At 47.4% G+C, this 21,582-nt stretch overlaps 1 protein-coding gene across 6 annotated transcripts in view; it reads right to left on the bottom strand.

The window, feature by feature from the left end:
- The window catches only part of FRMD4A (FERM domain containing 4A), a 351,201-nt gene that overhangs the window by 8,622 nt on the left and 320,997 nt on the right, over positions 1-21,582 (bottom strand). For all 6 annotated transcript variants that reach the window (XM_052681194.1, XM_052681195.1, XM_052681193.1 and 3 more), the window contains exons 14-21: positions 19,869-20,010; positions 11,360-11,493; positions 9,112-9,234; positions 5,034-5,262; positions 3,817-3,873; positions 3,352-3,589; positions 2,901-3,065; positions 338-1,197 (exon numbers count right to left, since the gene is read on the bottom strand). In XM_052681194.1, the coding sequence (XP_052537154.1) occupies positions 338-1,197; positions 2,901-3,065; positions 3,352-3,589; positions 3,817-3,873; positions 5,034-5,262; positions 9,112-9,234; positions 11,360-11,493; positions 19,869-20,010 (1,948 nt within the window). The remainder of the gene's footprint in view (positions 1-337; positions 1,198-2,900; positions 3,066-3,351; positions 3,590-3,816; positions 3,874-5,033; positions 5,263-9,111; positions 9,235-11,359; positions 11,494-19,868; positions 20,011-21,582) is intronic.

The following is a 21,582-nucleotide window of genomic DNA, read 5'->3' as shown; positions in this document are numbered from 1 at the left end:
AGAGATGTCATCACGCAAACATTTCTGCAGGGCTGGGACACTGTCCCCACTGAACTCTTAACCTTCCTCGTGCCTTTAATGTTTCACCATGGGCACACATTCTCCTGGATGGCACCGAGGCCCTGTGTGCCCCATCGGTCCCCTCGCTGTTCTTACTAAAAGTGATTACACTGTGGTTTCTCTGAGTTTGACCAAAAACCCACCGCACGCTGAGGAAAGACTCAGTAGAGGCACGGCTTTGGGTTCCTCCCTGTCTTCCAGGCCTGGCATGAAAATGGGCTGCACGAAACCCCTGGCCCCCCGGCCCCTCACCCCCTCACCCAGGACGGGCTCTCACCTGATGTTGCTTTACACATCTGAGGCATTCTCGTGACCCTGCTGTGCGCCACAAAGGTGCTTTGAGAAGATGTGCTGTACTGGGAGCTGCTGTCCGAGGAAGTGGAGCTCGTGTGCGAGAGGCGGCTGTGCTCCTTGTGGGAGGCTGTGGACCGCTGGTACCAGAGCCGCAGCTCATCTGACACGGCAGTCCTACCCGAGCCCTTCTCGTGGCCCTCCCTGCCCAGAGATGGAGTCCTTATGATTTGGGAGCGGGAGGGGGTGAGCCGAACAGAATCCGCTTCGTCCCCATGCCAGTTCTCCTTAAACATCCCCCCCGCCGTGTAGGAGTTGGAGGTTTTGAATTGTGCTTTCACGCTGTAGTGTCCCTCCTGGTCGTTCTCCAGGCTGCGCACCACCACGGGTGTGGAGCTGCCCTCGATGTAGAGGGGATACTCTTTGATCCTGTACTGGGAAGAGGGTTGGCTCTGGCTGTGCAGGTAGACCCGGTGGTGCCCTGTCCCGTTCCTCGCAGCCAGGTTGGGCATGCTCCCTGAATTGGAAGAGACCAGGTTGCCTGCTGATTTGTGCCTTTGCCTCTGCCGCTCTCTGGCTTTCGATGGGGAGTCCTCTGCCAGGGTGGAGTAGTTGGGGTTCATCTGAGCAGGGTAGTAATGCTCAGAGCTGGAATGGCTGGTGCAGGATGAGCAGTCGTCCATGGGGTCAGAGCCGTTACTGCTACGAGTCCTTGGGGTGTAGAAATCGGGGCTCCCTGTCTCATTTTCTGAGCCGAGGAGCTTGCCTTGTGACTCCAAACTGGAGCTCCGGTGTCTAAAGTGCTGAGCTAAGCTGTGCAGTCTGGTCGGGCTGATGTCTACTGACCTGCAGGTACCAGGAAAACATTCAAGTTGGTAAGTCACAAGGACAACGCACTTCTCCCTTTCTGCACACATGTTTGGTCTCACTGGAAAGGGAATTTGGGGGCAGCTCTTCCGGTTCTGCATGGGGCTGCTGGCTGCAGAGCAACCTGTTTCCCTGCTGTTGGGTTTGGGACAGTTAGGTCCAAGTCTGGCTCCTATCCATTCTCCTTGCTGGTAGTATTCAATCTACAAGCTCAATTCTTCTGTGACTTGCCAGGATGGGAAGGATCCAGCATGAAGGACAAAAACTGGTGAGCTCATGGCAGAGCCATGGCAGAGCTGTTTGCACCAGCACCATCCTGGTGCTGCCATCCTGCCATCGCCTCAGTGGTGGGATTCCCTTGCAAGTAGCTTGTGAATCCCCTGCACAGCTGCAATTCGACTTGTACCTTTTCTGAAATTAGTGGCAGAGATAAAAGGACAGATTGCCCATATTTAGCCCGAAACACAGTGACTCTACCCTTTGAAAATGCCACCTTTGTGAAGCAGCTATGTTTTACTGGGGCCCAGCCATGGGTTACATGTGTAATACAGTCAGTGGGTGACTGCTGTTGAGGCATCCACCTGGAATCACATATTTACAAGGCTTGATTCATGGCCAAGCCTGGGTGGTCTCTGTTCACCCCAGCTGCTGGGAGAGCTTCAGCCATCCGTTCAAGCAGCAGGAACACTGCCCTGTGAGGAGTTACACACCCGAATGACAGATGGCCAAGGCTGGGGCATGCAGCAGACCTAGCAATGGTTGTTGCACACACCCAAACAGCCCCTAGCTGGTCAAGGTCTTCTCAAGCACGGTGCCAGGCTTGTTTCTCATGCAGCTTAGCTCCAGCCTTAACACTGTGCTCTTATAAGTCATTTTCAGCCTCAAATTTGTAACCATTGTAACAAAGGGCCTTGATACCTTGCATCATTTCTGTCTGAGTCTGATGTGCTGGCATTGCTCTTGATTTATGCCATGCTACAGGATGCTAGCACTACCACTAACAGCATACAGCTTTGGCTCAGCTCTGCTTCTCTCACTGTCCATGAAATTTACCTCAGGAGCAAAATAATAATGAAGCTGAACAGTTCCTGGTAAAAACTGGGATTAAATTGGGCCATGAACGTCAAATCACCACTACGATTTGAAGTCTTTCCTGTCAACCCTGGGATTATGTCACTGTCACCTGGGTCCTTGGGTGGACTGCTTTGTGCAGCCTCTCTCCGCATGAGAGCACACACATATAAACGTTTTATATGCCACCATGAGAGAGTACTTCTACCTAATATTTTGTATAAAAAATGAAACAGTATGTTATCTCCAGCTGGAGCCAGAAAGGACTTTACTGCAGTTTAGCACTATCATCACATCTCTTCTGAAGGTTGTGTGTGGTTTATAGGGCCTATAAACAGTAAGTGGGACAAGGAGTTCCAGTAGAAGAAAGGCTTCATTACTTTGAGGGGGGAGATAAGGGGCAGGATCAAGTTTAACTGAGGTGATTTCAGTATCTCAGTTCAGGAGAGATTCTATGGTAACAACAGGGCTCAAGCATCTGGTATGAATAGGCCTGCTTTGTGTCCTTTCCTGAATGGCGAATTAATGAATATCCTGGGGGATGGATAAAGCAAAGCACAGTTATTTTAGGGCAAGCAAAGTGAGCCTGTTGTGGAGCTGGGAGAACTTACCGTGTGGAGTGGACGTAGTGTGGACTGCGTACCCGTAGATCCGGCGTCGAGGGCATGCTGGACTGGGAGTTCCAGTGGGGAAGGCTCCGGATGGGGCTGTTCTGTAGGGAGCTGCTCCCCCCTGCCTCAGCACAGCTCCCGGTGCTGGGGAACCTCTTGTGATTGCTGCAGAGCAAACACTTGGCTTCAGTTCCTGGGAAGGAATTTGGGGAAGGGGCTCCCTGCCTTATTCCAGGTCCCAGGCACATGCCTGTGATCTCCAGAGTAAGTGGGAGTGGGGTCAGATGCTGCTCTGAGTCACGCCACGTGAACGCAGCCTGCTTTTTATCACATCTATATTACCTCCAAAGCCTGCATGTCTCCTTTTGGTAAGAGATGGTTTTGTAAGGATTCACAGACATTCCGTCTGGGAGGATGTCTGTGTGATAAGGACTGGAGATAGCTGGCTCACCTGGAATGACTGTGTGAGGAGCGTTTCTTGACCTTCTCATAGGGCTCATCCAAGGATGACTCGCTCCACATCTTGGGTTTGATGGGGGACTTGTCGTAGTCGTTGCGGTGGTAATGCATTTGGCGGAGGCCTTCCAGTGACTGCGGAGGCGGAGGCCTGTTGTGCAAGGGTGGCCGGGGTGGGAGTCCTTTGTGTGGGGAGTGGAGAGGGGATATTGTGCTGGTGACCTGAGAATCCTCTGTCAAGAGAAGAAGGGAAAGAGGTGATGGCTATGTGATCTTCAGTGCTGGCCCTATTTCATGGGACAGCATCATGCCTTGCTCGCAGGCAAGAATGTTTTCGGTACTAGCAAGTTTGAATGGATCATTACAAAGAAAAGGCCCCCCATTTTGAGCATCAATCAGGAATTCACACATCCCTCCCCTTTTCCTTCCTGCCCTCTAGAACATACAGCAGCCAACATACCATCCTCAAGAACAAGGGCATCCGAGAGGGAGCTGTCTTCACTGGCAATGTTTCCTTCTGAGGAGAAGAAAAAGATGGTCAGAGGGTCACGAGAATCGCACTGACCAAACTGTGAACCGTGCCGTGATCTTCAACCAGCTCTTGGCCTTAAGCAGTCACCCACACCTTCCTCTCCTCAAAGCCACGAGACAATGATATTCCTATAAATAACTGCCTCAGCCCACTCAGTCTGAGGGCTGAGCTGTAGGCCAGGCCTCTTGCTAGCAGGCTGCCTTTCAAGGAGCTGCTAACTCTTTTTCAATTAATGGGGATTAAGGCTGAGTCACAACAGTGAGCTGAGATCCCCAGCGGATGTGAAATGGCAACCTGCCAGCAGGCAGACTTTGTCTGCTGAAGATCCTGGGCCTTAAGGCCCACACTAGGTACCAGCTCTGTGTAATTCAGGGAAACACTTTCTGAGTATCCTCTGCAACAGCAGATGCAGAAACTCTCGTGTTCCAGGCATGCATGTATGAGCTGCCTCCCCCATCCGTGTCCTCACAGCTGTCTGTCATCCCTGCCTGCAGCATGACTTGGTACCCAGGTCACAAATACAGCAGCTCTAATCTCAGCTCCTGCTACAAAGGCACAGAGAAAGCTCTGTAAGTTAAAGAGAAAGGGCAAATTCAGCAAGGGAGAAAGAACCACAACAGAAAGTTAATGGATTTCATGAAAAACCAATCAACAACCCAGTAAACCATAAAGCACCCTGAGAATTACACTGTAAAAACATAAAAAGAAAAAAAGCATTTGAACACAGCAATGACACTGCCACCACTCTGATTTTACAGATGCCTTTCAGCTAGAGAGCTCACCCCAATCTGCTAACATTAATTACATTTGTACAGTATTACTCCAGGGATGTTAACAGAGCGATTTTATAGGTGAACAAAGGAGTCACAGTCTGCTTTTCTGATATCCTTGTAATCTACGGCATGATCCTGTGTCTTGTCTTGTGAGCCAGCATGCCCCTAGATATCCCAACACAGATCCCAGATGCCCATCTGACAGCACATGGAGAGGATAACCCAACTTCAGCACCCCCAGGGCCCTCTGGACAGGAGAGACAAGAAGGGGAGCAGAATCTCATATGTCAAATATGAGAACAAGGCCAAAATTATTGCTCGTTGTCCTCCATGTACCCTTTTGGAGTGCTGTGGGTGCTGAGCCCCACTTACCATCTATGATCAAGGAAGCTCTCTGGGTTGGCTTCTTTCCAGATTTGATGCGATACTCATTGATGGCGTTTTCGATCTCCTGCAGTTTCTTCAGTGCATTCAGGTAGGATGTCTTCCTCTGCTTCTTCAGCTTTTTGCTGACATTCGGGTCACTCGCCAGGCGCCGGGCAGCCTCTGTGATCTGGGACTGAATGGCAAACTCCCTCTCCAGGCGTTCCAGCTCTGCCTCCTGGGAAAAGGCAAGCAGATTCTGGCTGCCACCAAACTTCTGGCTCAGCTGGAGAGGAGCTCCCCGAGTCCAGGGGCCTCCAGCAAAGGCCATCAGGAAATCATCCACCAACAGGTTGCCCAAAGAGGTGGAGGATGCCCTGACCCTGAAGACATCCAAGGTCGAGCTGAACGGGGCTCTGAGCAACCTGATCTAGCTGTAAGTGTCCCTGTTCACTGCAGGAGAGATGGACCAGACGATCTTTAAAGGTCCTTTTCATTTCAAACGATTCTCTGGTTCTGTGACTCTATGCTGCTCCTCTCATCCCAGGGCCTCCCTAAGCAGACCCACCTCACTCCCTCTGCCCACGAGTGCCCGGCAGCACAGCTGGGGGAAGGCACAACCCACACACAGAGGATGTGAGTGCTTCAGCCCCAGTCCTGCCGTGCTGTTTGCCTTTTCATACGTTGGCCCACTTCAGTGGTGCTCTACCAGTGACTCATTCAACCTTTTACATCCACCTCCTACTCATTCCCTCTCCCTGTTCCCCAGCTCCACATTTGAGCCTGGTTTGATAGCAGTGCTATACACAGATGCAAGGCTACAGTTTTAACCTTCTCGACAAGCTTGGCACTCAATGACTTCTTTGGGTAAGAAAAGGTGAAGAAGGGCTAATTCCTCCCTGGTGTATGACTGTCAAAATCCAGGAGAGTAGGAGCTGAGGTAATTATGGGCTGCCCCAACGCATTACACTAGGAAATTGTCTCCTCAAGTTACAAGCCAGAAGGGTGACTTCAGAGCAATCAGAGTGTAAGCACATTTTGTGTATGCCAAAAAGGGCTTGTGTATCCAACATTAGCTGTTACAGAGTGTCAGTAGAATTTTTAATTCTACAGATAAATGTCTCTTAGTTATCATCCCAAATCAAGGGATCTGGGTCAGTTTATTCAAACACAGAAGCTGATACAGCTTGGTCTGCGCTGGGACCTCAAGCTATCATTTTCAAAGACATTTGTTTTGTGTAGTGAATTCAGCTACCTTGGAGTTCTTGTTGCTCATCATCATCAGGTTTTGGTGTTAGTTTGTTGATAAAAAGGGGAACACCACACATTGCATAATGGGGGAGAAAAGCCAAGCTCTTCTACTTCCAGTGAACTGTGGGTGTTCAGATCACACTGACAGACACATTGCCATGGAGATCCCAATTACGCAAATTCAAATCCTTTCTCTTCATTTAGTAGTGGTGTGTGCTGCAAGAACGGATGCAGGAATTAATCAAACTGAAATTGTTCTCTGAAGTTTTTATTTTGGGCTTTTGGCTTGGAAAAAGTCCTTTGCTGTCAGTGGTGAGTCAGCACTGCCTTGAAATGACAGTAATCGTTTCTGAAGACTGAAGCAACCCCTCCATCTTTTTAGCAGAACCTTTTTTTTTTTGCACTGCAGAGTTTATAAATTTATCAACACCAAGCCTATTAAAAGTGGATTTGACACAACAGAGTGTTAAGGCCTGGAAGCTGGCTCACTGCCTTCTTCAAAATCCTTCCCAGAGTCGGGAACTCCAGACCATGAAGAGGTGACTACCAAGAACTACAGCAGAAGCCTACTCTGCAGTTTGTGTTCTGGTGAAGGTCTTATTTTAAAGTTGTTAGGAGTTTGGTGCAAGCTGTCATTTCAAGCCTTCACAGATTCAGTTCTAAATCATTCAGTGTAACTAGGTGAAAAACATCTTAATTTTCTTGCCAACCCTAACCATCTATTTTTCATCCAGTGAGGCACCTATGAATAAAGCCTCAGAAAATGAGGGATATCACCTGTTTTCAGAGGGAAGTGCCTTGCTTCAGGTCCTTGTCATAGTTGGTAATTTCAGTTCTGGATTTATGGGATTGGAAGAGAATTTCACCTTTGTTTTAAATTGAGTTTCTAGAGCTTGCACTTGCTGAAAAGCACATGAAAATCAACACTGGCCTCTCTGAACTTTCTCAAACTGGCAGCCAAGTAAACACAGCCCAACATTATTCTTTGAGAACAGAAATTTATGGTTTTCAATACAGTCCTAAAGTTTGACAGATGAAAAAGGGGATAGAGAAAAGCTGACTCGGCGTGTTTGGATTGCTGGTGCCAAAAGGCAGAGTGCCTGCAGAGGGGCAGAACTGCTTTGCCTTCATGCTTTTCCCCCTGCTCAGCCCAGCTTTGCACTGTAGACATTCCTCATGGAGCGCCCCCAAAAACCGCTTAACAGAAATGAACTGTGGAAACCAGGGATCAGTTTTTAACACAGCAGCCAACAGACTGCAGGACCTGCAGGAGTAACCGAGTTAAACTGTGCTTCCCTTTGAAAAGCTTAATTAAATGTGCTAGTTCATGAATATTTGACTTTGGTGGAATTCCTCTCCCAGGCTCCATTCAGAACAAAACTACAGAGCTCCAGCTGTTTATTTTTTTCGGCAGAAGAAAAATGCCAACAAAACGACAGTTAATTCCCTGGGCCTTAAACCACACAGTCACACCAGCTTCAGGCTCTCCTCTTACAAAAATGAAAAAGAAACTCAAAACTGGGATATACACAAGTGTCTTGAGACAAATGTGTCCCTGCAGACAATGGCTCCTCTGTGAATCGGGGCCCGCCTCACAGCTGCTGCAGGCCTGTTTTCACAGCCACGGTTCAGGGCACTGACCCAGCACATTGTGGGAGCAAGGAAAAAGAACAAACACTCCCTAGCAAACTTAGAAAAAAACATAAATCCAGCTCCCTATAGGTAGAGACGGAGCCTCTTTTGTGTAAGGACTGGGGAGGTATCTTTTATGCTTTTATCTTGCTATTGCGGGGCTAAGATAAGTAATTGTGATGCTTTTCTCTCCTGCTAGGGGAGATCTGAGTTCAGATCACTGCTGAAGCAGAAAGCAGGTTGCTGTTTGTAGTAACAACGCAGGGCAGCAGCAGGGCTCAGATGGCTCGGGGGGCTCTCCATGTGCTCCCTGCTCACACAGGGCACTACAGTTGGTCACCCGGGCTGTCACAATCCAGTTGGTCACCCTGGCTATTCCTGCTGCTTCTAGCACAGCCAAAACTGAGCCCTGAGAGTTTAACCTTTACTCTGGACAAGCAACCTCCTCTGCTTCTCTTTTCTGAAGGGAATTAAAAAAAAAAAATCTTAGAATCACCAAAGTTAGAAAAGACCTCCAAGATCATCCAGTGCAATAATCCATCTTCCTCTCACCAATGTTTCCTAACAAGCTGTGTCCCTCAGTTCCAGTTCTACATGTTTCTTGAACACCTCCAGGGACAGTGACTACACAACCTACCCAGGCAGCCCTTTCCAGCACCTGACCACTTTATCAGAGAAGTTCTTCCTAATGTCCAACCCAAATCTCCCATGGTGTAACTTAAGGCCATTTCCTCTTGCTCTGCCACTGTTACCTGCAAGCAGAGGCCAACCCGCACCTCACCATGACCTCCTTTTGGACAATTGTAGAGATGAACAATCCCAGTTCCCTCAGCCGCTCCCCACAGTACTTGTGCTCCAGACCCTTCACAGCTCTGTTGCCTTTCTCTGAACAGGCTCCATGGCCTCAATATCTTTCTTGTAGCAAGGAGCCCAAAACTGAACACAGTACTCAAGGTGCAGCCTCACCAGAGCTGAGTACAGAGGGATGATCGCTTTCCCGCTCCTGCTGGCAACAGTTTCTGATATAAGCCATGATGCCACTGGCCCTCTTGGTCACTGGACACACTGCTGGCTCATAAAAAAGGCACTGTGACCAACTACAGTCATTTGAAACAGGAAGATCGTGGCTTCTATGCCATGCACACTAGATGTGGTAGCAACCAGAAGTGGGAACACACAGCTGGAAGGGAAGGTCAAATCCTACCTCTCCCTTAGGCAGGATTTTCTGCTCATCCAGTTTAAAGGCAGTTCCTATTCTTCTCCTTACAATGGGTGGCTCCTCCCCAGGATCGAGGGGATATTCTCGTGGCAGCTTTCCTGTGAGCTCCTGCAAGCAGAAAACACTGTTAGCAACCTGGGAAATGCTGCAGCAGAGTCCTGGCATGTGCAAAGCACAGTGCTGCTCTTGAATTGTGACTTTAAAATGACAGGCAGTCATTAACACCACATTTAGCTCAGGCTGATAAACACCCAGCCCTGAGAATGTGGTCCAGGCTCTGTTGCTGAGGGTGGGGAAGCTTTTTTAACCTGGGCATGAATAGAGATTCTGTTGCCTGCCCAGCACAGTTTGTAAGTGCTGCCCATCCCTTGGGCGTTGGGGTCTGTGGTGAACAGATTACAGCACGCATGCTTTCATCTCTGCTACAGTGTGAGCAGGAAAAGAAGAGCTTCTCTCTTCTGGGCTCCTTCTGCAAGGGAGATGACACACCTGAAGCCTTCACTGCACTAGAAAGTCCCAGTGGCAACAGCCATGCAGGTTATGACCTGCACAAAAAATGTTCCCACCTGATTCATGATGTGTCTGAGAGGAATGCAGTGCAAATAGTCACTAAAAGCAGTGCCTGGTACCTCATTACCTGACTGATACCATTTCATGTATCAGAGGCCCTTCCAAGGCCAGGTGATGTCATGAGCAGCTTTGGAGCGATATTAGATGATGCTCTGTCAGATTGATGGGGTTATTTGTAAAAATTTGTTCAAAATCTGAAGCAAATCCCCCAGAACTGAGAAATACCTGGAACATGGGAAGCAGTGAGTGCCAACACTGAAGGTAATGTTTGTTGTTGTGTTGTGTGGATTTATTTGGAGTACAGAATACAGCCCCACATATCTGCATTAAAGGCATTCAAATGCCCAACGAAAAACACAGGAGTCTCACTCTGAGAACAGCCCAACTCCTCGTACTCAAAAGTCTCCCCACGAAGGACAAAAGGGTTTTGTGTTCTTTAGCATCAGCCTTGAGAGGATCCAGCTGGCAGAGTAACCTAAATCATCTGAATCCCAAAGAACAGCAACTGACCTCAATGTGAGCGCGCAGCTCAGGCCCTGCCTGCCCTGGCCTCTCCTCTACTCCCTAATGGGGTTTTTCTTTCTACTATTTTCAGGTCACTTTGAAAAGGGTCTGGCCTTTTCTGATCCTTCCTCCAAGCACTTTCCAGCTCTGTGCTGATGTGCACAGCCCCTTTTGCAAGAGGCACTGCTGAAACATCTCATGTGTCCCATTCTGGGTTGCCCTTCCAGCCCTGTGGAGCTCTTTCAGCTTTTCTTCTGTAATGTATTCATTCTGCTTTGATGGGGCTCTACGCACTGCATCCAGACACAGATTCACGCATCTGTTCCTGAGGATATCTTCTATACAACCCTGAACTTAATACAAAGCATGGCAGAAGGGAAACAGTTAATGTCTTCTGTAAAAGCAACAAAATTGGAGCAGAACAAAATGAACGTGGGCTACCACGCAGCCTTCATAAGCTGAAAAGTATTCACAGGCACAGGTCTGAAATGTAATCTGAATTAATGAGTAACTGGAGTGGTGATGGCCTGAGGTAACCTGATGCCACTGCTGTGAATGGCTCTGGCCATGCTTATTTGATTATGCCCCCCACTTTTAACCCTTTTTTCCCCCTTGGTTCACCTTCCTCTCCCTGTGTTTGGGCCATTCCCACAGCAAAGCAGACAGGACTAAAGGCAGCCTGAGAGGAAATGCTTCCAGCTGCAGCCTGCTGATGGATGAGCTGTAGGGTTGCAAGACTGGGTCAAACCCCAAGTGTCCATCAACTGGCTCAGTCAAATCATCCAGAAAAAGAAATAACACTTCTTAACAGCTCTTAAGGTGCTGACAGATGGGCTCAGGCCAACCCTATTGCAGCACAGTGAGGAAATAGCTCCTTTCTGCTAGCACTGTGCCCCGGCAAGGCATGGCTGTATTGCACAGCATTTGTGGCTGCACTGACGATGGGGCTGGAGCTGAACTGAAGGCACTGGGCTGTGAACTCCTGTAACTGTGGCACGAGCAAACCTTCCCCTCTGTGCATTAGACCTAAGCAGTGCTAGCTTAGCATGATAAAGTCCTGGATGTCATTCTTCTGATGACTGCCACCTCCAAACAAAAAGCATGCTGTAAGGATGCACAAGCAACAAGTGTTAAGAGCTATAAAAGATCCACTGCCTACCGCTTCTCGGAGACACAGTTTCTTCAGCTCTTCCAGGCGTTGGCGCAGCGTCTCTTCCAAGGCTTCTTGCCTGGATTTCAGTGCAGCCAGCATGTCTTTCTTGGCAGATTGAGAACTATCTGACTCTTGGGAACCTGTCAATAAACAATGACTTCACTATGGCAGCTGACAGCAGAACACACATCTGGGATGCCAGTAATTGTACCAAAGCCTGGATGTGGTCTGTCCAAAACGAAATCAGGCTACGATACGAAGCAGGTGTTATACAGTTATGTTTGTTTACAGCTAATTCTTAATGCTTAAACTAACAGAGTGAGACTGGACAGAGGAATACACAAAGACATTCATTATGCAGAAAAATAAAAGCAGCAAAATTATTCCTGTAGAGATCCTAAAAAAATCATTCCCACGGAAGTTCCCAACAGCAAGTAACAGCACACTTCACAAAGCCCTGGAGAAGCATTTTAGGGAAAGTAAGCCTAGGAGAAACCACTTTACAATGCAGATGGCTTCTTTAAGGGCTGTAATTACTCTAGTAGTAAACATTTAATTCGATCCACTTAAAGAGTCTGCTTTACAAGAAAAAACAACAACAGAGTAATGGAATAAAATTACTTAGCCAGATTCCTGTAAAAAGCACACTAAGCTGTAAAAGAAAACCAAACAACAGCCACCCACAGGTCTTTCCAGGGCAGTAGCTCCTGCTTGGGAAGAGATAGGTTAAAATATTTGAACCGGGTGTCCAAATGGCTTGACTTTTCATGTGGCAATTACCCAGCAACTTCCACCACTACCACTTCTTGGTGCAAATCCAGAATTAAGTCAGACTCCTAATCAGAGGTCACAACAATTCCTAACTTCAGCTCTTTAGGGAAACTTATCAATGGGATTTCTGATTTTTCATCAGTTTGTTTGGGATGATGCACCAATTCCTATCCAGCTTCCTGCATCTCAAAAAAGAAGTAACTTTGTTTGCATACAGCTGTAAGTTGAGTGGCTGACCTTTTAGGATGCGCTCAGCATTTACCCTCTTCCATCTATCTGGGCTTGGGCATGAGTTTATGATGATGCATAAGCTGAGTGCATCCTTATGTCACAGACTAACAAATGAAGGTTACGGTCACACTGTGAGATGCAAAGCAATCACTGGAAGGGGAAAATACCATCTCTACACGCTTTTCTACACTCATGCCACTGCAGTATGTTCAGCTACAGCTGGTCTGAACTGACAGGGTTGCTGTGGTTTAGAGGTTCCCGTTGCCTCAACGGATGCATCTAGGTTATCTAAGGTATCTGAGGTGCCTTCTATGGGGTGGTGGGTATGACACAAGAGTCTGTGAGACATAAACTCTGTTGAACTGGTAGTTGGATACTCTCATCTAAACACAGGTATGCAAGAAACCTATGTTTAGACAGCTGGATTGTGACCAGCTCTGCAGGGACTTCTTGTGGAGACAGGTTTGAGCCTGCAGAGAAAATGTGACACAGCAATGAACTTCAAGAGGGTTCCTTCAGGTCCTCAGCGTTCCCTCCATCTCAGTACCTGGTGTCCAAGGGTGACACTGAGGCTGTCCCCCACAGCTCTTGAGCAACAGCACAAAGAAAGCATGAGTGAAATACAAAAGGACGCTACATTGAGGTTTCTGTGTTATGTGTAGGATGGGAGTGAGGAGTTGGCTTCTAGACACATTTGCAGCTTGGCCTCTGAGTGCACAGTGAAGGTGTTCAGCAAAAGCCAGTTGTAAATGTTGCTGCCATTTCACAGAGCTCTGGAAGGAAACTGGGAACAACTCTTTGTTCTGGCAGCAAACCAGATTGAAATTTGTGCTTTCAGCTTCATCTTTCGTTGCTAATATTCCAGCAGACTGTTAAAGCAAAACCAAAAGAAGTTCAAGGCAGCCCGTGCCATGAAATAGCTCTGCAATTGTCCTGTGGGAGCAGAAAATCTCACAGGTCTTTTTCACCACTATTTTCTGCAGTCTCCATATAGGATGACAGCTGGCACTCGTTCTGCAAAGTGCAACCTTTCATTCGTTACAACATCTCTGGGCTGTCCTGGATCAGGAAAGGTGAAGGAAGGGTCACTGAGGGTTAGCCAGGTTGAGCATCATCAGGCAGAGAAGAACAATTTCACAGCAGTGTGTCTGTTTAGTTGCTCTAGTCACTCTCATTTCATACGGGTTTGTTTGCACCCACAGAGCAATAAAACTAAATTCTGTGAATACATCTGCACTGCAAGAACTTCACAGGATCTTCTAGAGGAGCCCTGTATTTACACTGGCAGTGGAAGCCCTCTCTAGCATTTAGTAATTCTTAATAGCAACCCTGGTGAGCAGTTCTAGCAAAGCTGAACTGCTTTATTTCTTTACTTAATTGCCAACAATCTGCTGAGTCCTGGTAAAAAAAGTTGCTCACAATTCCAGCAGATGTTTCAACCCCCTTTTTTTTCTTTCTTTTTTCCCCCTTTTAGGACAACTTTAATGATCTGTGTTTTTCTTTCAACTGCTCTTCCCTTTTCCTTCCTCTCTCTGCTCCCTACCTCCACACCAGGCTCTGATTTATTTTTAAAAGCTGTTCATTTTTGCACTGCTGGTTGCCAGAGCAGCTACAAAGATGCTGAAACATTTAAAAACATATGAATAGTCTAAGTGCTGCCCAGATGCCTGATTTGGAGAGTGCTGACAAGAAGGAAATGAACAGCTTCTGGCTGAGCTGGTACAGACCCAAATCAAGCACAGACAGTTCAAGGCATTTGCCCCAGCTGTGCTGACCCTGCCTGAGAACCATGCAGCCTCAACCCTGATGTGGTCAGTGGCAATGCCAACTACACGCCCATCTGGCCACCCTTCCCACTGCTCCCTGAACGCAAAGGGTCTGGGGGAGATCTGGAAGTCACAGAACCATGGAATCATTAAGGTTGGAAAGGAGCACTAAGATCATCTAGTCCAACCATCAACCCATCCCCACCATGCCCACTAACCACGTTCCTCAGTGCCACATCTACATATTTCTTGCACACCTCCAGGCACAGTGACTCCACCACCCCCTGGGCAGCCTGTGCCAATGCCTCACCAATCTTTCTGAGAACAATTTTCTTCCTAATATCCAACCTGAACCTCCCATGGTGCAATTTAAGGCCTCTCATCCTAACAGCGTTACCTGGGAGAAGAGGCCAACTCCCATCTTGCCACAGAACTTCTTGAAGAGAAGGGATTTCTGCCTGAGCAAAGTGAAGTGCTTTGGGTTGTATTATTAGATTTTTATGGTTAGATACTCTGTTTATTCTCACAGGCAAAAACCAAGTGCCAACTTGATCAGTCAAGAGAATCAAGCCAGAGTGGGATGTTTGTGAAGACACACAGAACAGTGCTCTTTCTATCGCTAGGGTGCTTACAGCTCCCATTAGAAGCTCTTCATTTATAAAAATGTATTAATCCAGCCTCAAGCAAGGCTGCGACCACAGACCCACTTCTAAACCCTGTGGTAACTGACCCCAAAATGTCAGAACAAATCAGAAGACCATAAAAACAATCGAAGAAATAATTAAAAACCAGCACAAACCAAACCAACCAAGCAGACACTACCTTACATCAGCCTTATTAAATATTATGCTCACTGAGTCACAGTTGCCCAGTGCCTCCCAAAGGCAGCATCAATGGAAAAAAATCAGCCTGAAAAAGAACAGTCCTGATGCAACAGAAATGGTTGACTGGGTGGGGGTTTCACAGGTAGTTTAGCTCCCACAATTAGGACTAGTTCCTAATGCACAAACCAGAGAAATACTGCTGAAATTATGTAATTCTTCTGTATAACTTTTGAACCTTTTTGTGAGTATTCTTGTTTAGCTTCCTTTCCACTGCTGTGTGAAGATTTACTGAATTCTGCATTTTAACATCATTCTGCAGACCCATCTGATGTCCCCAAAAGAAAAAAGGTTGTGAAAACACAAGGGGTGGGAAGCAGAGGGCTGTCTCTTTGACAGCCACCAGAAATCTGTTCAAGTGGGGGTTGTTAAATACCTGCACACGGTGGAAGATGGGTCTCGGTGACTTGAGCATTCATAATATCCTGCTAATTTGTGAATATGCTATACAACTTCTGATAGCCCTTGGCCTCTCTGGGTGACTTCTTCTACCAACATTCAGACGAACAAAAGCTATGAAACAGGGAGAACGTGATCCTCCTTGCTCAACTCACTCCTCCAGAAGAATGCACTGCTCAGTTTCTCACCAGTGCCAACAGGCTGGTATTGGAGATTCCTGGTGCCACTGACAGGGACATGCACCAACTCACATACCCAGTGGGTCTGACTAAGGTCAGCTGTGCTTATTGAGGTTTGCAGAGTTAACAGGTGTCTCCTCCAAGTCAAGCTTTGCTTTAAACCTTATCAGATGCAAGGAGACCAGCAACATGAGGCAGAGTTAAGGAAGTTAAAGCCCTACCAGTGATTCACTGTTTGTCTCTAAGCCCTCCACTTGTTGCAGCAGGGTGGCATCAGTTTGGAAAAGGGTAAATGCAAATGATGATAACAAATGAGGAGGATAGATGGCATGCTGAAGAGCAGAAAAACCTGAGACTTGGATCTGTGAGAGAAAAGGGTGGCCAAGCAGAAGCAAGGCAGGAGAACCCAGGCATCTCTTTCTTATTTTGTGAGTCTCCTCCAACAAAACCACATCTAAATATGGCAATCCCTTCACACTACATCCTGTTGGCTTCAGTTTGCTGGCATTTCATCCGGATCCCCACAGCAAGCTGTCCCCTGAGCAGGGAGGGATGGTCCCCAACATTTGCTCCATGCCAGAGCCTGGGCTGACTCACCACACCAGGATGTCAGCATGGAGCAGCCAGCAACCTCAGACAGTTACTCTCTCTCAGCTCTGCCAGACATATAGGATATCCTGTGCAGCATGCAGGAGCCCAGCCGGTGCAGCTCAGCACAGGATGCGATCCAACATCCTGCAGGCAGTGCTGGGGGCTGTGTGGGTGCTGGTCACCCACTCCAACACTCATCAGCTCAGTACTGCTAGGAGATGCTCCTGCCGGATGGAGCAGCAGGGCCCAGGAATCACACACTGTGGCATCTGCAAATGTAAACAGGTCCACGTACAGGAAACCTCTGCTGCTGCTGGAGGAGCATGGCTCAGGGGCCTCTATCACATCTGCAAAGTTAAAGCAGCAATTTTCTTCCGAGGTTTCCTCTCGACTCAGTGAAATGAAAGGAAAAGAGGTAAAGGCCTTAAGTTGTATCAAGGAAGGTTCATGCTGGATATGAGGAAAAATTTCTTCTCAGAAAGAGTGGTGAGACACTGGAGCAGAGTGCCCAGGGAGTGGCAGTCACTGTCCCTGGTGGTGTTCAAGGAATGTGTAGATGTGGCACTGAGGGACATGGTTAGTGGGCATGGTGGGGATGGGTTGATGGTTGAATTAGATAATCAGAGAGGTCAGAGGTACTGACTTTATGATTCTATTCTGTGAAAGAGGCAGTTTGGGATTCAGGCCAACAATAACCCAGCAACAATAGGACTCCTTGCTAGCTAAGAGCACTGCAAAGTTCTTATGGCATGGACTGCTCTTTAAAGAAAAAAATCCACAGTAGACCTTGCTTGATTTCATCCCAATAATTATCTGCTGCTTTTGATCACGGTTCATGCCAGTCTGAAAGCAGAGCTTTCATTCATGAGCAAATCTTGCCCTACATACCCAGAGATGGCTCAGAAGATCCTTGAGCTAAATCCTGGCAGCTCTCTATTTTGGGTAGTCCCTTCAAAGCTGAAATAAGGATAAAACTCAGAACTGCAGTAGATGCTGTCTGAGACAAGGCCTGGGAAACACAGAGGAGCTCACGCTCTGGTCCTGAATTGCTGTGATCATAGGAAATCACTACTCCAACAGAAAGCTCCATTACCTCTCTGGTGTGTCTTGAGACTGTAAGTGATGCAGCAACTACAATGGGATGAACAGCAAGATTTTGGCTGTGACAGCTGTAAACAACAGCTATTATTTCCCTGCAGTCTTGCTACAAATCCAGGGGAAACATGTCAACTTTGGCACGCTCCACACGGCAGGGACAGCCCTTTGCTGAGGAGGAGTAAGGTGAAGAGAGGAAATGGCGACAAGTAATTTCCAGGAAAAAGGGCAGAGAACAGCAGCAAACAGATTCAGATTCCTGGAAGCAGGAACAGCAAACAGATTCAGCTCTGCCCTGGTGATTTGAAGTCACTCAGGGTATTTATAGTATGGAAATCCACTGTGGCCACTTAATCATTCGCACTTATTCTCTCCAGCACGCAGGCTGCACCACGATAACCCACCATTGTTGTGGCTTTGTGTTGATAATGTCGGCACAATGGGAGGAAATACAAGGGCTGGGATGGAGCCAGTGACTGTGTCCAGCAGGACAATCAGTGAATGCCCCATCCCGTGCAGCTGGGCAGGGCTGGGTCACTCTGCCATCCAGGCCTGAGTGAAGGGGTTCTTGGAGCAGATCTGGGTGACCATCCAGGGCCTCCAATACTCTGGGATCTGCCCTCTGATGGCAGATGCATTCTCTCTACTCTTCCCTACCTACAGAAACATGCTTCTAACTCCAAAAGGCACACAGGAGCTGCAAACCCTGTAATGCTCCTTAACACTTTAGAATCCTGCCTCCACAGCTGGTAGGACCTAGAAGGCAGCTAATATAGGAACATGGAGTGAAACATGCCTGCCTGGCCCATGGACAACAACTCAAACGACAAAGAGTTTACACAGTCCTAGCTAAGCATTGATGTAGACTGATCCACCTGCACAGGTCACAAGAAATTACTCGTTTGGGCAGTGAACTCTGCATTGGTCTGGTTGCTACCACAATTCTACTGAGTCTCAGCCAGAATGGATTTGAGAAAAGAGCAAAAATAGACGGACAATAAAAGTAAGCATTGCTGGCCATCTGGGATTTCTGTCCATACAGCCCTGTTCAGGTGCTGGCCTCACTAGAGCTTTTCTGGGCCTGATTTTCTGCTGTCTTTTACTTTGCTGCTGCTCTTTCCCATTGTGAGAGCAGAAGCAGACCTCCATGTTTTTTTTCCAGGAAGACTAATAGTGTATAAACATGAAAACAGGATTACTACCAAGCAGCTTTCACAAAATCAGGAATGTTGCCCGGGAGGCTGAGATCTTGTAAAGACCTTAAGAACTTCCTTGGGGTACTTAACATTATTTACTTTCCTCCTGGAAACCTAGAAAAAATGCCAAACAAAAAGCTCCAGCAACCTGACAGGAGGCCAGGAGCTGCTCAGCTACTGCATCGCTCCCTGAGTGATGGGAGGTACAGACACAAGGATTGTGTGCTGTGTCAGCCGGACCCAAGGAGCAGAAAGGCATCTCTGTTCACAGGCAAGGCAAGGAATTGCACAGCAGGCAAATCCAGAGCTCAGAAGTCGTTGAGCAATTTAACCCCTTGCTTGACATTTTCCAGGTAGGAGAGGGTGGCTTTTAGAAGACATGAAGAATGTACAGTGATGAAAAACTGATCTACTGCATCAAGGTGGGTTAAGTTTTAAAGCGTGTGCATTCTTAGGTGGACTCCTCCTTTGGCAAGCACAGGAAGGTTATTCTCTGCTCATCACAACTGATTTCGATAACTTGATGTAACACTTAGCAGAGGACACACAATTGACTGCAATTGTTAATTATACTGATACCAGCACCTCTGCCCTCCTGAAGAGCTTATCACCTGAGCAGCTTCAAGCGTTCTGCAATCAATCAATCTTAGAGTGTTTAGCACTGTTCTATATACAGCTTCACCTATTCAGACTGACAGAAAAGTCTCAAAGAAATACAGACAAGCACCTGACTCCCCTTTCCTGTTCTTTCTATTCTGATGCTCCATTTCTCTCCCTCATCAACTTCTCTTGATTTTGTTCCACTGATTATGTCCTCCTCACACAGGAAGGTGCTCTAAGGCACAAAAAGAAACCTCTCAGTCCCCGGCACTAAGCTGGTGGAGGATGCTCAGGAACAACTGTTTTGGCCCCGGGGAACCATGCAAATTCCTGCAACAGAGAGGCAAGGAAGATGTGCACTATGTGAAAGAGCCACTGCCCTGACAGCGCTGAGGGATGTCACCAATTCCCAGCCTCAGCTGGGTTCAGCTGCTTGATCACTTCCCCACTGCAGATTGGGAACTGCTCCATGGACACACTGGCCTTAGGCAGCAAACAGCCTGAGATGAGCTAGGTACCACAGGGTGATTACAGCAGAGACTATGAAGAGAGACCAAATCTCAGCTAGGAAATGAGAGACTTCCTCTGGCCAAAGAGGAAACGAGCAGCTGAAATGAGACAGGGAGGCTGTGTCCTGTGTTGAATGTGGGGCAATATGCTGAGAGATGGACTTACACCTGGACAGACAGAAAGACTAAAGGGAAGCGATTTCCACTTCTGCAGTGCAGCTTCTGGCAGCTCACCATTATGCTATGACCACAGCCCTTCCCACCATATTCTTTCCATTTACAGGATGGAGGACCTACCTGATGACAGAAGACTCCCGCTGCTGCCGCTGATAATTTTCCCTTTGCTCCCCATGTTGGCCAACTTTGAGGTCTTGAGCGTTCCAGTTTCGGTCAGGTCAATTGCAATCTCACTCAGGCTTCTTGCAGCATGAATCTTGGACTGGACATGGACAAAAGAGTTAGTAATGGCCTAGCACTTCTTTAAAGCTCACAGAAGCAAAAAGTCATCCCACTGTGGCAGGAAACAAGCCTCCACAGCAAACTAGGATTATTTTGCAAGAATGGAAGCAATCCAGAACTGTATTCAGGACTGCACTTTTTACACTCATAAGTGGGTGTAATTCTGGCGTCATTTCCTGTTGTTTATTATTTTCTGTCTTTGTCATGGATATTTTTCCCTCTTGAAGAAACTACGCATAGACTCGCTTTGTTACCAAATACAACAAGAAACCTTCAGAAATGCTACTGCATAAGCTCAAAGGCCAAAGACCACCTCTACTACCTAAAAGAAGCCACAAAAGGTTTGTCCAAATCTGGCAAGGAGCTCTGGATCAACAAGATGAGGACTTGGCTTAAACGGGCTTTCATGAGAAGCTGGAATAAAATACTGGCAGGAAAACATGTTCTGGTTATGGTTCAGAGTAACAGGCAGCACACAGTGCACCTGCAGCAACAGAATTCTCCAAAGCATTAATATTAGTCAAGTAAGAAAACAGTCAGCCCCAGCTCAATAACTGGCTGTGCCAGGACCCTGCGCAGCACCACGGGTCAGCAATCTAGGCACACCCCAGGGAAAGCAAACCTGCATAATACATAAACCTAACTTAGGAGAGAGAGACTTGATCTCCTTAGATGTCATCCTGTTTCAATTTGCTGAGGAAGAATTTGGGACAAGATGCCCTGAAAGCTCAGGTGAGATATTCCCCGAATTTCCTTTGTTGGAGCTGTGAGTTTAGCTGTCATTATGCCCCACAGAGCCAATGGAGGCAGAAATCTTTCAGTGCACTGAGCAACAAAACAAGTGCAACAGCTGGCTGCAGAGTTGGGCTCATCCAGTCCTAGAGGCTGCCCTGCCTCTGCAATACAAACCTTGGTATTAGCAGTTTGCCACCTATCTCCGGTTCATGTTGCTGACAGCATCTGAACATGATGCTTGCTTAACAAGAGGACCAAGCACATTGATTAAGGCTGCTGGGGAAAGCTCTTCAGTGGCAGCCCTAGCACTACTGAAAGGATGAACTCTACACATGATGGTGTTTCAGTTGCCACAATAATTTTCCAGACCTTTTTTTCTGAGCAGTACAGCATTTGAATCACCTTGAAACAGCAACTGCTACATCAGAACAACCCCCTAATCCTGCGTCTTCCAACCAGGGTCATTTCCAAGCATTTCAGGGATAAACATAAGGAAACATTTCATTAAGCCATTGTGGAACAACAAAAACTTTTGTTCAGTGGGGTGCTGAAGGCACATGATCTGTTCCCATAGGAACTAACATGAGGTGGACCAGCGGGGACAGTTTGCTCTGATGGGGTTTTTGGCATTCCTTCACATCATTCTAACAAGAGCTAAGGGTGAACTGATGGCTGCACACTCACCACTCTCGGCTCTGTTACTGATTTGCTGTGAGGCTTTGGGAAAGACACTTCAGCTTAAGTTCCTAGCTGTTCTCTGCCTCTGTTTGCACATGAGTGAAATAATAATGAAAGTAAAATGTCTCCCCGTTGCACG

This window comes from Tympanuchus pallidicinctus, unplaced genomic scaffold, assembly GCF_026119805.1.
Source record: "Tympanuchus pallidicinctus isolate F22 unplaced genomic scaffold, pur_lepc_1.0 scaffold19, whole genome shotgun sequence".
Lineage (NCBI taxonomy): Eukaryota > Metazoa > Chordata > Aves > Galliformes > Phasianidae > Tympanuchus > Tympanuchus pallidicinctus.
The sequence above is the reverse complement of the archived record's forward strand: the minus strand, read 5'-3'. Positions and strand labels throughout refer to the sequence as shown.